Raw genomic sequence first — 16,766 nt, forward strand, 5'->3', positions numbered from 1 at the left:
TTCACTCTGCCTCTGCCTCTCTGTAATTCATCCTTTCAATTAAAGACAAATCTTTTTTTAAAGAGAAAGAGATTTGTGGTTGACCGGATCTAAGGAACCATCCCTGCCAGCCTAGGAATACAACTTGGGTGGGGCACCCCCTAGGGTGCCGCCTTTTACCTTCCGTGTGAATCAGCCTGGCACTAGCCAAGGAACCCGCCACAGCCACTCCGGACAAAAGGACACTCGCTTGGGTCCATGGCTTGGGATGTTCCCCATTCATATACGATGAGTTCCATCGATTAAGCTGTAAGCTGAGGCCAGAGGACAGGATGGGTGAGGCACGGGCAGAGATAGGGGCCCACGTTCAACCAGGAAGCAGGGACAGCTGCTGGGCCCCACTCAGACCTCCAGAACCAACACGCTCATAAGAACAGCATTGCAAGGAGAGCTCCCCAGTGACCTAAGGGTCTGCCACTCCCGGTTGTTGTTTTTTTTCTAAAGGTTCATATATATATATATATATATATATAATCTTCAAAATGCAGAGTGATGTGGAGAGAGAGAGCAAGAGCGAGAGTGAGAGAGAATCGTTTGTCGGTTGAAACTCCAAAGAGCCTCTCACCACCAGGATGGGGCACTGTGGAAGCCAAAAGCTTGGAACTCTAGCTGAGTTTCCCACATAGGCAGCAGGGGTCTAAGCACTTGGGCCATCTTGCCACTGCTTTGCCAGGGGCATTAGCAGGGAGGTGCATGTTGGGTGGAGGAGTTCAGTCTTCAACCCCAAGGTGCACTTCCTAAACACCATAACTAAATGAAGTTCCCCCCACTCAGTACCCTAAGTCTATGACTTAGGGTTAGAAAAGCTAGACAAGGGGCCAGTGTTGCCTGTAAGTCCCAGCTGCTCCACTTCTGATCCTGCTCTCTGCTATGGCCTGGGAAAGCAGCAGAAGATGGCCCAAGTCCTTGGACTCCTGCACCCACATGGGAGACCTGGAAGAAGCTCCTGGTTCCTGGCTTCAGATCAGCTCAGCTACAGCCATTGTGACCATTTGGGGGAGTGAACCAGCAGATGGAAGACCTCTTTCTCTACTTCTCGCTGTAACTCTGTCTTTCAAATAAAATAAATCTTAAAAAAAATCTGCATGAGCTCAGGAGCCAAATCCCATTCAATCCACAGCAGCTGTGTCCTCTCATGTTGTGGATTCACCAACATTCCAATCAAAGCAGTGACTTGGGAAAATCGGGGAAAGGGCCATCCAGCAACCATGCTCCAGGCCTGAGTAAAAGCAGGACCAGGGCACCCTCCTCAGGCTTCCCTACCCAGCCTGGGGGCTTCCTTCCTCCCACTTGGCCACCCCCACTTACAAAGAGGTCTTGGCCCATAGCCCAGCATCAGGGCCCCAAACAGGGTGGCAGCTGGCCCTGGGGCTCCCCCTGTTGGCCTCTTTCTTTGACTGCAGTTTGGGACTCAGGAACCTTTTCAGATAAGAGCCTAAGATAACCCAGGCCCATCAGGAGCTGTGGGCACCCTGGTCACCATACCCGAGCCTCCCTCGCTGGCCAGGTCCAGTCTCCCTTAATGGGGGGGGGGTTAGAAAAACTGGCACAACCTTGGAGCTGGTATTGTGGCATAGCAGGTGAAACCACTGCTTGTAAGGCCAGCATCCCATAATGAGGCACAGGCTTGAATCCCAGTGACTCCACTTCTGATCCAGCTCCCTGCTAAGGTACCTGGGAAGGCAGCAGAAGATGGATCAAGAACTTGGGCCCCTGTCACTCATGTGGGAGACCCAGATGTCATTCCTGCTTCCCGGTTTCACTCTGGCTCAGCCATGACTGTTCTGGTAATTTGAGGAATGAACCAGTGAATGGAAACATATCTTGGGACTGGCACTGTGGTGTAGTGGGTAAAGCTGCCTTAAGCAGATTCAACATCGCATATGGACACCAGTTCCAGTCTCAGCTGCTCCGCTTCCGATCCAGCTCTCTGCTATGGCCTGGGAAAGTAGTAGAGGATGGCCCAAGTCCTTGGGCCCCTGCATCCACGTGAGAGACCTGGAGGAAGCTCCTGGCTCATGGATTCAGATCAGCACAGCTCTGGCCATTGTGGTGATTTGGCGAGTGAACCAGTGGATGGAAGACCTCTCTCTCTCTCTCTCTCTCTCTCTCTCTCTCTCTCTCTGCCTCTACCTCTCTGTAACTGTGCCTTTCAAATAAATACATAGTTTTTTTTAAAAAGAAAAGTCAACTGAGGTAAGGGGGAGGGGACAAGCAGTGTGGCCCAGTGGGTTAGGCTGCTGTTTGCCAATCCAACGTCTCATATAGCAGCAACAATTCCAATCCTTGAGGATCCTTTTGTGGTTCCACTACCTGTTAATGTGACTAGGAAGGCAAAAATTGGTGGCCTAAGTACTTGGGTCCCTGTCATCCATGTGAGTGACCTGGATGAAGTTCTAGGATCCTGACTTTGGTCACCACCAGCACAACTTTAGAGGCCTTTTGGGGAGAAAACCAGCAGATGGGAGATCTATCTCTATCTCTGTCTCTGTCTCCATCACTCTGCCTTTCAAATAAGTAAGTGAATTTTTTAAAATATTTATTTATTTATTTGAAAGTCAGAGTTACACAGAGAGAGGAGAGGCAGAGACAGTGAGAGAGAGAGAGAGAGGTCTTCCATCCACGAGTTCACTTCCCAGATGGCCACAACGACTGTGCCAATCTGAAGCCAAGAGCCAGGAACTTCTTCCAGATCTCCCATGCAGGCACAAGGGCCCAAGGACTTGGGCCATCTTCCACTGCTTTCCCAGGCCATAGCAGAGAGCTGGATCAGAAGTGATGCAGCCAAGACTTGAGCAGGCTCCATATAGGATGCCGGCACTGCAGGTGGCAGCTTTACCTTCTACATCACAGTGCCAGTGCCAGTGAATTTTTTATATAAAATTTATTTATTTATTTGAAAGGCAGAGTGACAGAGATAAATCTTCCATATACTGTTTTACTCCCCAAAAGACTGCAATGGCCAGAGCTGGGCTGAAGCCAGGAGCTCCATCTGGGTCTCCCATGCAGGTGCAGGAGCCCAAGGACTTGGGCCATCTTCCGTTGCTTTCCCAGGCACATTAGCAGAGAGCTGGATCAGAAGTGAGGCAGCTGGGACTCGAATCGGGGTCCATATGGGATGCTGGCACTGCTTGCGGTGGCTTTACCCACTATGCCACAGCGCCAGCCTCTAGGTCATACATTCTACCTCCCTCTAAAAGATGCCACAAAGAGTCCTTCAGTGACCTGAGTGTCATCACTATTTTAATGACATTTTGGGTGGCAGCACGGGGGCAGAGGGGAAGAGTCGGACTCGCCCCAGGAGCAGAGAGCTCAGGCTTGCAAGGCGACTTCCCCGCAGGTCCTGCCGACCTCTTTCCACTGGACTGAGGCCACAAACATGCGGATCTCCCTGGGCTGCAGCGTGATGGTGGCCAGGTCCAGAGCGGGCACCGAGGGGTTTGGTATGGGGCCTGGGCAGGGGAGACCCAAGAGTGAGAATTCCCCGCCCTCCTTCACTCCCTCCCCTGGGCCTGAATACCTGTGGGTCTCCAGATGTCCCCCCAGGGCTCATCCTGGACATTAAACTATTTCTGCATGCCTAAATACCATTGCTAGACACCCCCCTACCCCGCATTCCTCTGCAATGCCTGGCCCTCGCCCTCACACCCTCAAAGCAACCCCAGAACTAGACAACCACAGAGACCCTTGAAACTTGTTCCCGGACCCCAATGCTCAACCCACATGACCTATTGCTCACTTGCTGAACCCACTTTGGACCTTGAAGCCCTGAGCCTGGATCTGCCCAGGGTCCTCAGGTTCTACACTGGATCCTGGACCACATTCCCATGCCTCATACACCGCCCCCAGCTGCCAGCTCCAGGCAGGAGCCCACCTCTCCTACAGTAGGTGCCCACCGGTGTCCGGTGTCCACTGGAGCCTGGAGGCGCTGGCCCGGGGCTGGTTGGCCACCAGCGTGGTCTCCTGCAGGCGGGTGATACTGAAGGTGGAGAACAGGTTCTGTGGGAACAGTGGACAGGACCTGATCAGTGGGAGCCAAAGTGGCTCCCCCACCCCACCCTCCACTTTGTCTCTCACTCACGCTCATTTCCAGTCAGTTTCCCACCTCTGCTCTCCTACCTGTAAATCCAAGGTCACAAGAGAGCTCAAGTTGCGGCCCGAGTCCTCCCCACTGGCGAACTGGTGCTCCAAGCGCAGCAGCAGCGTCTGTGGGCCCCAGCGGGCCAGGGTGAGCAGGTGCACGGAGGGCGGGAGCTCCAGGCACAGCCCTGAGAACTGAGGGGAGACAGAGGCGGGGCTGAGTCAGAGAGGGGCGGGGCTTGGAGCAAGGTGGGCAAAGCTCAGAGGAGAGGAATGGACGGGATCTTGTAGGACTGAGCCAACGAGAGGACGGGTGGCCCCAAGGTGGAGGAAGATTCCACTTGCTGGTGTATGAGGACCAAAGGGGCGGTACCAATGGCGATTGCGTGAGGCCAGAGATGATCAGGAAAAGGATGAGTGGGATGGGCGAGGCAAGAGGGAGATGCATAAGGGGTGGGGCAGGGCAGAGACAGGGAGGTGGTGGCAGGGCAGGAGCTAGGGCTCTGCCCTACCCAGCGCAGGTGCGGGAGGGACCCCCGAGGCGGCAGACCTAACTGACCGGCTCCCAAGTGCAACTGAGGTCCCCGAGGTGGCTCCCAACCAGGCCAAACGAAACCCCCAGCCAAGCCCCACCCTCTGCAGGCTCCATTCGCATTCTATCTCTGCCTACAGTGCCAGAGCTCCCCTCAGTGATCTGGGCCATTCTAGATGCTCCAGCCTGCATATGTCACCAGGAGTCACCAGCAGGTGTACCCAATCCTAGGAGTCCCACAAAGCCTTAGCCTGGCCCCTGCGACCACCCTGAGTCTCTGGCAAGTCCTGGCCTGTCACGAGGAGGACTTAGAGCAGTTTATGGATGCGGATCCAGAGCTCAGGCCCTGCGGTGAGGGCCCACAGGAGCACCCAGGGCAATTCTGTGGGTCCCCCTCTGCAAGGGCGACTGGATAATTTTTCAAGAGCTACAGGGATGGCAAGGCCCAAAGCACCACTGAGAAATGTGAACGAACTGGGGGGACAGGCTCTGCAATGGTGCCTTTTATCTCCTGTGGTATCAGTCAGATGGGCTCACAGTGTGCACAACCCAAGACACAAGTCAGGCCAGTTTCCCGTTAGAATGGAAAAAAGGGAAGTTCCTTTATGAGTGGACTAGATGCCTGCTTCTCCCCCGAGAAGCTGCGTTTAGCAGGTCCAAATACCAGTCTCACCCTTCTAAGTTTCTAGTTTTATCCGGAGAGTGGAAAGACAAGGTTACCTAGGAGTTGGTGCTGTGGCACAGACGGTTAACGCCCTGGCCTGAAGCCCAGCATCCCATGTGGGTACCGATTCGATCCCAGTTGCTCCACTTCCCATCCAGCTCTGTGCTATGGCCTGAGAAAGCAGTAGAAGATGGCCCAAGACTTTGGGCCCCTACACCCGCACGGGAGACCCAGAAGAAGCTCCTGGCTCCTGGCTTCGGATCGACGCAGCTCTGGCCATTGCAGCCATTTGGGGAGTGAACCAGCAGACAAAAGACCTTTCTCTGTCTCTCCCTCTCACTGTCTGTAACTCTACCTCTCAAATAAATAAATAAATAATCTTAAAAAATCATACATGGGCCACTAACGCTAAGAACAACCAAAATACACAGCATGCACATAAAACGCTATGCATCAGAAGCCCCCAGTGTGGCTCATTCACATCCATAACCACATAATGTCCAACCTCTCTCCACCATTCATGTGTTGGAATCATTTCAAGATGCTGTTTAGATGATAAACATCTGTGTTATAAAGAGAGATGAAGTAGATCCCCCCTGGGGCCCTGTCCTGCAGACTCTGTAGTGGAAACTATGGACATGGGGCTGGTGTAAAAACAAGACCTAGGGGCCAGCACTGTGGCATAAGGGGTTAAGCCACCACCTGAAGTGCTGGCATCCCATATGGGTGCTGGTTCAAGTCCCGGCTGCTCCACTTTTGACCCGGATCTGTGCTGTGGCCTGGGAAAACAGTGGAAGATGGCCCAAGTCCTTGGGTCTTTGCATCCACGTGGGAGATCCATTAGAATCTTCTGGCTCCTGGCTTCAGATTGGCCCAGCTCTGGCCATTACAGCCACTAGGGGAGTGAACCAGCAGATGGAAGACTTTCTCTCTCTCTCTCTCTCTCCCCTCCTTTGCTCCTCCATAACTCTGCCTTTCAAATAAATTAATAAATCTTTTTTAACTAAAATTTAATGAATATAAATTTCCAAAGTGCAGAATATTGATTACAATGACTTCCCCCCCATAACGTCCCTCCAACCCGCAACCCTCCCCTTATCCACTCCCTCTCCCCTTCCATTCATGTCAAAATTCATTTTCGATTCTCTTTATATACAGAAGATCAGATTAGCATACATTAAGTCAAGATTTCAACAGTTTGCTCCCACACAGAAACATAAAGTGAAAAATACTGTTTGAGTACTAGTTATAGCAATAAATCTTTAAAAGAAAAAGAAGCAGGATCCTATATATGAGACTAAAACTCAATGATAAATAATAAGACACAAGAATGTATTAAATGGCACATTATCTGGAAGAGATATTAAAGTAGTGATAAACAGAAATGATTCACTTTATAAAAGAGAAAAAATACAGTTTCAGAATTGCGTACTACAGATTTCATACATGACTTTAGTTTGCACAAGTATTGTAACCATAGAAGTAAAACGCATGACTTTTAAAATATAATTTTATTTAAGGTATACAAATCTCATGTATTTCCTGCACACAGATTCAGGAACACAGTGATTCTTCCCTTCCTACCTCCCTCCCGCCCACACTCCTATTCTTCTTCCTCCTCCCTCTCCTATCCCCATTCCTATATTTTACAAAGATCTCAGTTAACTTTATACCTGTTAGATTAACCCTCCATTAAGATACTACTCAGTACAATATATGTCAACTAGGAATATTGATAAGATATTCCTACTGTCTCATGAGGCAAATAGAAATTTCTACCTATTTCTGTTTCAATTTTAGGAATAACTTTGGGAAAGAAGGAAAACATCAAAGGGGAAAACGAAGGATACTGAAGAGAGCAGAGCATAATAAGTGAGTTACTTAACTTGTATAGAGTAGTTGATTTCAACAATCGAAACCCCAGTAAGTAAGCAATGGGAGAAAATTCTGCCCTCACAATCAGATTTAAGAGTGAGAATTCCTGAGACTTTGCGTCCTGCTATTCTTGGCACTCCTTCAGCCCTAAGGCAATTGCCCATCATGTTTTCCTGCCCAAAAATCTTTGCAGAGCCCTCTTTATCTCTTTATTCCTCAGACTGTAGATGAAGGGGTTCAGCATGGGGGTGACCACGGTGTACATCACCGAGGCTGTTGCAGTTGAGTGTGAGTCTTGGGTAATGGGAGAAGTAATGTACACACCTAGCCCTGTGCAATAAAATAAGGAGACGATGGAAAGGTGAGAGGCACAGGTGGAGAATGCTTTATACTTCCCCTGAGCTGAGGAGATGGCACGGATGGAGGAGACAATCTTAGAGTAGGAGTAAAGGATCCCAGCCATAGGGCCTCCTCCCAGGAGCACGACTGTAAAATAGATGACCACATCATTCAGAAAGGTGTCAGAGCAGGCACTGTGGATCATCTGATTCAGTTCACAAAAAAACTGGGGAACTTCTAGGTGTGTGCAGGACAGCTGTAGCACCAGTAGGCTGTGTAACAAGGCATGCAGGACACTGATGACCCAGCACACCAGGACCAGCTGCACACAGAGCTGGGGGTTCATGATGACCATGTAGTGCAGGGGGTGACAGATGGCCACAAACCTGTCATAGGCCATCACAGCCAGGAGGAAGTTGTCTAAACCTCCAAAAAGCAAGTAGAAGTACATCTGGGTGATGCAGCCTGCATAGCTGATGGCTTTGCTCTGCGTCTGGATGTTCACCAGCATTTTGGGGACGGTGGTGGAGGTGAAGCAGACGTCCACCAAGGACAGGTTGGAGAGGAAGAAGTACATGGGTGTGTGGAGGTGGTTGTCTGAGAGGATGGCCAGGACGATGAGCAGGTTCCCACCCACAGTGACCAGGTACATGGAGAGGAAGAGCCCACATATGAGGGGTTGCAGTGCTGGGTCCTCTGAGAATCCCAAAAGAAGAAATGTTGACAGTCGTGTTTCATTGCCTGGTTCCATTTGGCTGAGATGATGACCAGGAAGGACAAAAACAGCATGTCTACTTTTTGCATACAGTCATTGCCCACAGAATGAAATGCATGAATAGTAATTACTTGTTGGAGTAGTGATTTATGTATTTATGCATGGGTCTATCTGGTTCCATTTTGGAGAATCCCTGTTGGCATACCCAAGTAGGGTTTCTATTTGGTTCTTGCTTAGGTTTGAACTCTTACTCTGCTTCCTAATCTATCCTGGTTGGCAGTAAGTGTCATGTTATTTAGTTGTGTTCTTGCCACTGACATCAGAGACCCAGATGGAGTTTCCAGCTCCTGGCTTTCTCCGGGCAGAGCACTAACTGTTGTAGGCATATGTGGAGTGATCCAGAGTACACTGTATTACTCTATGTCTCTTTCCCTCTGTGATTGTCTGCTTCTCCAACAAATGAAAACAAATATAGGTAAAAATGTAAGAAAATGCACTTACATTGTTTATATCCTTCCAGAGTCACCATCCTGTTTTTCTCTTCCCTTGGATCATTGTTATACTTTTCCTGGAGCCACTTCTCAATCTCTGCTCTATCTGTTCTTCCAGTACCATCATTTTGTTGCCAACTATGAGTTCTGGATGGCTGGTTTCAATGAACACTTCTGTTTTCCAGCATTGCAGATAAATACAGTGAATAATTATCAAGAAAGAAGAGTAAGAATACAACCTGTTTATCTGAATTAGACTTGCTTGGACATCAGGTGACTTCACAGAAACATTCTCAGCTTCCACTCTCTCGGAGCCATTCCTGCAGTAGTGAGTGGGCTCTCAGGCTCACCTAGATGGGTTCTCTCAGAAGAGAACCCCCATATGGACAAGTTATTCCTCCCTGGATCATTGATGATGGAGACAGAAGCTTTAGAAGTGACAAGACAGCAGGAAGGAGTACAGCAGTGGTTTCAGAGTCAGATCAAGACTCCAAAAGCAACCACTGTGTTTTGTCCAGGTCGAGGTTGTACTCTTGATGGACCACAGAAGAGGACTGTATTTACAGCTCCCTGTCTCTGTTCATTAGGCACAGCTCCCTCTTGGTGTTCCAGCCTCTGCACTCCTGATTTCCCTGCAGGGACACTGGTCTGGGCAGAAAAAAAAACCATTTTTTCCCCTGCTGATTCTCTATTCCCAAGAGAACAGGTAAGAAGTCAGGTGTGTACTTAGCTGTTATTATTCTTTCTCTGTGAACTCCTCTGCCTCCTATAGGTCAAATCTCCCACCAATTTATTTTTCTTGAGTTAAAATGTTCTCTGGGGTCAAAGAACTTATCTTGTTAGTTGCCTACAGCTTTCAAACATCTCTTGGGAATGCCAGCTCCTGATATCTTCAAAACTTCATATTCCCTTCCCTCTTCAAGAAGGGAAAACTATGGCAGACATTTGTTGTAGCCATTAAGATGCCGTTGGGATGCCCAAGACTCATATAAGGGGTCCATTTTTCAAGTCTAGGCTGTGCTTTCAATCCAGATTCTACTGATGTTCACTGTGGGAGACAGCAGGTGATGGCTCATGTGGTTGGGTCCTTGGTACTCACATGGGAAAACCAGATAGTGGGTCCTGATCAGCTTTCCACACTCTTGACTGTCATGAGCTATTGGGGATCACACCAGGAGATGGAAGATCTCCCTCTCTCTTGTTCTCAACCTTTCGTAATGAAATATCATTGACCATTCCATATTAGCAAACATTTCAAAACCCTTTTCAAAAGAAAAAAAGGAGAAACTATTTCTCTGATGTAAAACATCATGGTATTTTTTAGATTCATCACACTTTTGCCAGAAAAATGGAAAATTACAGCACACTTTAAGAACTGCCTTTTACACAGCTCCAGACTTTGCAGTCATCTGGGGAGTGAACCAGCATATTGAAGACATCTCTCTCTCGCTCGCTCACTTGCTCTCACTCTCTCTCTCTCTGCCTCTACCTCTCTGTAACTCCAACTTTCAAATAAATAAATAAACCTTAAAAGAAGAACCACCTTTTAGTTCTCATTAACAAATGTTTGTCAATTAGAGGAGATGAGCTGATATATGGTTTATTTTGCTTTTAGTTGACATAATGAAGGGGGCAGTGCAGTGTCTAGATGCACGTATACATTGTGCCGTGATCAAAGCAAACCTATCACCTTAAACGCTGGTCACTTCCTTGAGTTGGGAACATTCAGAATCCTCTCTTCTAGCTATTTGGAACACAGAGAGCACTATTGTTAACTGTGGTCACCCTACTGGGTGGTAGACACCAGAAGGTTTTCTTCTTATCCAACTGAAACGTTGAATGCACTAACCAACCTCTGCCATCACACGCTGCCACCTGCTCACCCTGATCTTTGCTAACCACTATTCCACTGTCCACTTCCATGAAATCAACTTGATAAGATTCTGCTCACAAGTGCCATCATGTGGTAATTCTCCTCTGTGCCTGGCTAATTCACTTATTCTAATGATCTCTGGGTTCATCCGTGGTTTCCCAAAATGAGAGCGCTCCATTCTGCTTTTAGACTGAATACCATTCATTGTGCTGATGTGTCATATTGAAAAGATTATCTGTTGATGTGTATTTGAAAGGTAGTGAGACAATGAGAGACAGCAAAGACAGATCCAGATCTCCTATTCATTGGTTTACATCAAAATTATCACAAGTGAGTCTGGGCCATGATAAAACCAAGAGCCCAAAACTCAACCAGGTGTCCCATGTGGGCAGTGGAGACCCAGAAACATGGGCCACCACCTGCTGCTCCTAAGATGTGCATTAGCAGGAAGTTGAATCTGAAGCATAGTGGGGATCAAACGCCATATAGTATGAAATGGAATGTGGGCCTCTTGAGGAGTATCTCCACTGCTGGGAGAATACACACCCCTTGACATCTATTTATATCATCATCTGTGTTTCCCATTAAAAAATACCCAAGATCCTTGAGAAAAATTTACTTCCTTCCTCCATTTTATATAAATTTCCTAATCTGTCCTTGGTAAAGGGTTGTAACTCTGTCTATCAAAGTAGCTTTGATTCCTTCCACTTGCAAAGGCATGGTTTTGATGGAACTGTCAAACCAGGGAAATTTATGTTCCAGACCTGCTGCACAGAGAAAATCACAGCTATCAAACTTTGGGGTAATATGTGTATTTTTTTTTCAAAAATTTATTTGTTTATTTGAAATACAGATTTACAGAAAGGTTGAGAGATTGAGAGAGAGAGAGAGAGACAGAGAGAGACAGATGGAGAGAGATCTTCTGTCTGCTGGTTTACTCCCCCAAAGGGCTGCAATAAACACTGCTGGGCAGAGCCAAAGCCAGAATTCCAGGGCTTCGTCTAGGTCTCACACATGGGTGCAGGGGCCTAAGCACTTGGGCCAACTTCTGTTGCTTTCCCTGGTGCATTATTAGGGAGCTTGTTCTGAAGTTTAGCAGCCATGACTTGAATGGTGCTCATATAGGATGTTGGTGCCACACAGCAGCTTAATCTGCTACACAACATTGCCAGCCCCAAGATGTTCTGGGTGTTTTCATGCATTCAGGTGAATTTGCAATGTGTGTATGTCCACATGTATGTTTATGTTCACACACATGATTGGCTGTAGTTCACATGGTACCAGGTTGACTTGGAAAGAATTGCACACACATAAATTAGTCCCCATGCTTACACAAGTTGATATGCATTTGTGTGATGGCTAGTGATCCTGAGCATTTTCTCAAGTGTTGTTGGATTTTTGAATTTCCTCTCTTAAAAATGCCTGTCCAAGCCCTTTGCCCATTCCTTAACTGGATTGTTTTGTTGTTGTTGAGTTTCTTGAGCTCTTGGTAGATTCTGGTTACTAATCCTTTATCAGTTGGATAGTTTGAAAATATTGTCTCTCATTCTGTCAGATGCCTCTTCACTTTGCTGAGTGTTCCTTTTGCAGTGCAGAAACTTCTCAGCTTGATGTAATCCCATTTGTCAATTTTGGCTTTGATTATCTAGCTTCTGGGGTATATTCCAAGAAGTTTTTGCCTATGCCAATCTCCTCCAGAGTTTCTCCAATGTTCTCTAGTATTTTGATGGTATCATGTCATAGATTTAGGTGTTTGATCCATTTTGAGTGGGTTTTCTGTGTAAGGTGTAAGGTAGGGGTCTTGCTTTCTACTTCTGCAGGTGGAAATACAGTTTTCCCAGCACGATTCATAGAAGAGACTGTCCTTGCTCCAGGGATTGCTTTTAGCTCCTTTGTCAAAGATAAGTTAGTTCTAGATGTGTAGATTGATTCCTGGAGTTTCTATTCTATTCCATTGATCTACACATCTATTTTTTTGCCAGTATCAGACTGTTTTGATTGTAACTGCCCTGTGGTATGTCTTGAAATTTGGTATTGTGATGCCTCCAGCTTTCGTTTTGTTGTGTAAGATTGCTTTAGCTATTCAGGGCCTCAAGATTCCATATGAATTTCAGCATCATTTTCTCTATACCTGAGAAGAATGGCCTTGGTATTTTGATTGGGATCACATTGAATGTGTAAATTGTTTCCTGTAGTATGGACATTTTGATGATATTGATTCTTCCAATCCATGAACTTGGAAGATTTTTCAATTTTATGTGTGTGTGTCTCCTTTTTCTTTCTTTAAAGATTTTTTTTTGATCATAGAGATCTTTGTCCTCCTTGGTTAAATTTATTCAAGGGATTTAATCTTTTGTAGCTGTTGTGAATAGGATTGATCTTAGAAGTTCTTTCTCAGCCATGGCATTGCCTGTGTATTGATTTTTGTGTGTTAATACACAATGGGATACTGTTCAGCTATTGGAAGAAGGACATTCTGTCACTCTAGACAACATGAATGCCCTTGGAGGACATCATGATAAGAGCAATAAGCCAGGCACAGAAGGACAAATACCACATGACTCACTGATAAGCAGCATCTTGCAGAGTTGGTCTCATAGAAATAGACAAGGAAAGAGTGGTTAGCAAATGCCAGGGAGTGTAGGTGGAAGAGGAGACTGGGGAGTGGCTGGTCAAGTGGTACAAGATTTTGATGGACAAGAGGAATAAATTCTGTAGTCTACTGCACAGTAGGATGACTACAGTTAACAATAAGACTCAGTATATCCCAAAATATCTACAAGAGAGGATTCTGAATGTTTCCTTCTCAAAGATATGCTCCTTGTTTGAGGTGATTGATATGCTAATTACCCTGATTTGATCATAACATAGTGCATACATGTACCCAATGTTCAGTGTCCCCCATACATTGTGTCAAATAAAATAAAATACAAATATCACTCTTTTAACTCACAGACATGTGAAAAACTAAGTGACAGTAAATAAATGCAATCTAATTTCTCATTCATGGTGGGAAGAACCACTATATTCTTAAAGTCATATTTATAAAAAATTGTTATTAAAATTTTTAACTCATTATAAGTGAAGAGCCCTTGTTTTACATAGAGAAACAGTTTTTCCCTTCTTGAAGAGGGAAATACCATTGTTCCTGATATGTCTGCAGCTGCATCCCCAACCATACTTTTGGATTAGAGAACACTAGGGATTTCTTGAAGATGAGTTTTTCCATCTTGCATTCTGGAGAAAGTGTTGAATCAAATAGGGTCAGTGGCTGAAAGCATTGCCCTCTAGGAGGCAGGAGAATCCACAGAGAAAGAATAATCAACTCTGAGCACACATGACTTCAATCAGGTCTCGTGGGAACAGAGGATTGGCCAGAAAGTTTCTGCCCAGACCAAAGTCCCCATGGGGAAATCAGGTGCTCATAGGTCAGAGCCCCAGGAGGAAGATGTGCCTACTGTGCAGAGACAGGGAGCTGTAATTCACCGCAATCTTCATCTGGCTCAGGGACTGATGTTTGACTCCTTCCTGCTGTCTCTGTGGGACAGAGCATCAGTGTCCATCATCATCCATCCCTGGAGGAGTCACACCTCTGCCCAGAGACCTTCCTCCCAGAGAACCCATGCAGGTGAGTCTGAGAGCCCAGCAGGCCCTGCAGGAAAGGCCCAGAGTGGAAGTTGAGAGCTTACCCAAGGTCACCTGATAGCCAATCCTGTCTATTTCAGATAGAGAGATTGGGGTGTTCATTTACTCTCATGCTTAAGTATTGTAATTATTCATGGTGTCAAAATACAGGAGTGCCCTCTGAAACTAGCAACACAGGATTCCTTGTTGACAATTAGATGATCCTAGTGGAAGCCCTGTCAGAGCAGGAATTCAGAAGCACAAAGAAGTTCTGTAAAAGTAGAACAGGGATCCAAGAATCTTGGCAATTAAGGGGTATACAGAAAGATGGTGGGGGGCCGACACCGTGGCATACTGGGTTGTCTCTGTAGTGTTGACATCCCAAAATGGTGCTAGTTCTAGTCCCAGCTGCTCCTCTTCTGATTGAGCTCCATGCTAATGCACCTGGGAAAGCTGCAGAAGGTGGCCCAAGTCCTTGGGCCCTGTACCCATGTGGAAGACCCAGAATTAGCTCCTGGTTCCTGACTTTGGATTGGCCATGCTCCAGCCATTGCAGCCATTTTGGGAGTGTACTAGAAGATATAAGATATCTGTGTGTGTGTGTGTGTGTGTCTATAACTCTGCCTCTCAAATAAATAAATAAAATCTTAAAGAAAACAAAAGAAAGAGATAAAAATAATGGCAGCTCTGAAGGGAAAGACAGGCATATGAGGACATTTCTGTTTTGATATTTATTTATCTTTATTTTACTTGAATAGGAGAGAAACAAAAAGAAATAGACAAAGACATACAAACAAAAGAAAGAGCCACTCTCCTCTAGTTCATTCTGAAAATGCCTACAACATTTGGCCTGGCTAAGACTGGGCCAGGTCAAAGAAGTCACATGCCCAGAACTCAGTGTGGGTCTCCCATGTGACTGGCAGAATATATGTAGCTGAGTTGTCACTGTAACCTCTCAGAGGGTGTATTAGCAGGATGCTGGAATCAGGAGCAGAGCCATGACTCACACCTGGGCAACCTGATCTGGTATGTGTGTGTCCCAAGCAGTATCTTAAATGCAGCACCAGACATCCCCCCTGCTGTTTTTAATTTTTGAAATGGTGCAGATTGAGATTTTCTGGTGATGAGGCAGATTCTGAACAAGAGATTGTCTTTCAAACTGACAACATCGCTGCCTGTCATTTCATGTGTTTGTGTGTTTGTGTATATGGGGTATGATGTGTGCATTTGTATGTTGGTGTGCACATGTGTGTGAGTGTGCATGTGTGGTGGGTATGTGAATGTATGTGTGTGCATGTGTGTGGGTACGTGTGGGTGGGTGTGAACATGTGTGTGCACATGTGTGTGGGTGTGTCCACATCTGTGTATGTGAATGTATGCATGTTTGTATGTGTGTGCCTGTGTCAGTGTGTGCATGTGTGTGTGTGTTTGAGGGATAGTCAAGCGTGTTACCAAGTCCATAAGGCCATCTTACTGCCCTACCCCTGCCTTTGCTTTGTTGATGCAAAATGTTCTTTACCTCATACAAGCTGACAAATCATCTTGTGTACATGTATATCCATCTTCTCTTCCTTTTATTCCCTATGGTGTCTCTGGGCTTTTCTAGTTGTATCTATTTCTGAAGGTTGCATCACCTCCACCATCATGTGGCATCAGTTCTTTATCCTTCACTCATCATCAGCTTTTCCACTCGGAGTCATGTTAGAATCTTCACATAAGTGAAGTGATACTTAGCCTGGTCTCCCATGGGGAGCAGGGCCCAAGCACTTGGGCCATCCTCCACTGCACTCCCTGGCCAAGCAGAGAGCTGGCCTGGAAGAGGGGCAACCGGGACAGAATCTGGCGCCCTGACCGGGACTAGAACCTGGTGTGCCGGCGCCGCAAGGCAGAGGATTAGCCTAGTGAGCCGTGGCGCTGTGGATGTGGCCAGGGTCAAGGGCGTGGGGCTTAAAGAGTCCTGGGATAGTGGGCGGGGCCTGGGGTTGAGGGGTTTAGCTGGGTGGTGGGCAGGGTTCTGAGCATGGGAATTACAGGGTCCTGGGATAGTGGGTGATGGGGTCATGGCTGGATGTGGCCAGGGTCACAAGTATGGGGCTTAGAGGGTCCTTGCGTAGTGGGCGGGGCCCAGGGGCTGGGGATGGTTCCCGGGCAGGGACCTGCGGAGGTGCTAGGGAGAAGGGTGGGGTCCCTGGGATAGAAACTGAGGCGTGTCCCTGGATGGTGGGCAGGGTCCAGGTGTGGGGCTTAGAGGGTCTGGGATGGTGGACATGGCCCCAGCATGGGGGTTGGAGAGGAGGCTGTCCCAGCATTGTGTGGAATTCCAGACACAGGAGCTGAGAGGGGTCCAAGGATGGTGGGCAGGGCCAGAAACTGAGGGGACTCCAGGGGGATGGTGGGCGGGGTTCAGGGGTGCAGGGACTCCTGGGGAGGTGGGCCTGGGCACAGAGGTGGGGGTAGGCCTGGGACCACACACTTGGCCTCTGGAAGGTTCCACGTGGGTCTGGGGCACAGAAGGGGTCCTTGTTCTGGGTGAA

General features: G+C 47.3%; 2 protein-coding genes across 2 annotated transcripts; both read right to left on the minus strand.

The window, feature by feature from the left end:
* Window positions 1-3,232: 3,232 nt before the first annotated feature.
* Window positions 3,233-4,341, minus strand: LOC127488110 (lysosomal alpha-mannosidase-like; the record flags this gene model as incomplete). The annotated part of the gene is made up of 3 exons (XM_070059324.1): window positions 3,233-3,491; window positions 3,936-4,038; window positions 4,159-4,341. Coding segments are annotated over 3 exons (426 nt in total), but the record flags the coding sequence as incomplete, so codon positions are not given.
* Window positions 4,342-6,845: 2,504 nt separating this feature from the next.
* LOC100341902 (olfactory receptor 7A10-like) lies at window positions 6,846-11,515 on the minus strand. The gene has a single exon (XM_051835788.2). The coding sequence runs from the start codon at window positions 8,278-8,280 to the stop codon at window positions 7,354-7,356; it is 927 nt and encodes a 308-aa protein (XP_051691748.2). The 5' UTR covers window positions 8,281-11,515; the 3' UTR covers window positions 6,846-7,353.
* Window positions 11,516-16,766: the final 5,251 nt, after the last annotated feature.

Source organism: Oryctolagus cuniculus, chromosome 16, assembly GCF_964237555.1.
Source record: "Oryctolagus cuniculus chromosome 16, mOryCun1.1, whole genome shotgun sequence".
NCBI classification, from domain to species: Eukaryota; Metazoa; Chordata; class Mammalia; order Lagomorpha; family Leporidae; genus Oryctolagus; species Oryctolagus cuniculus.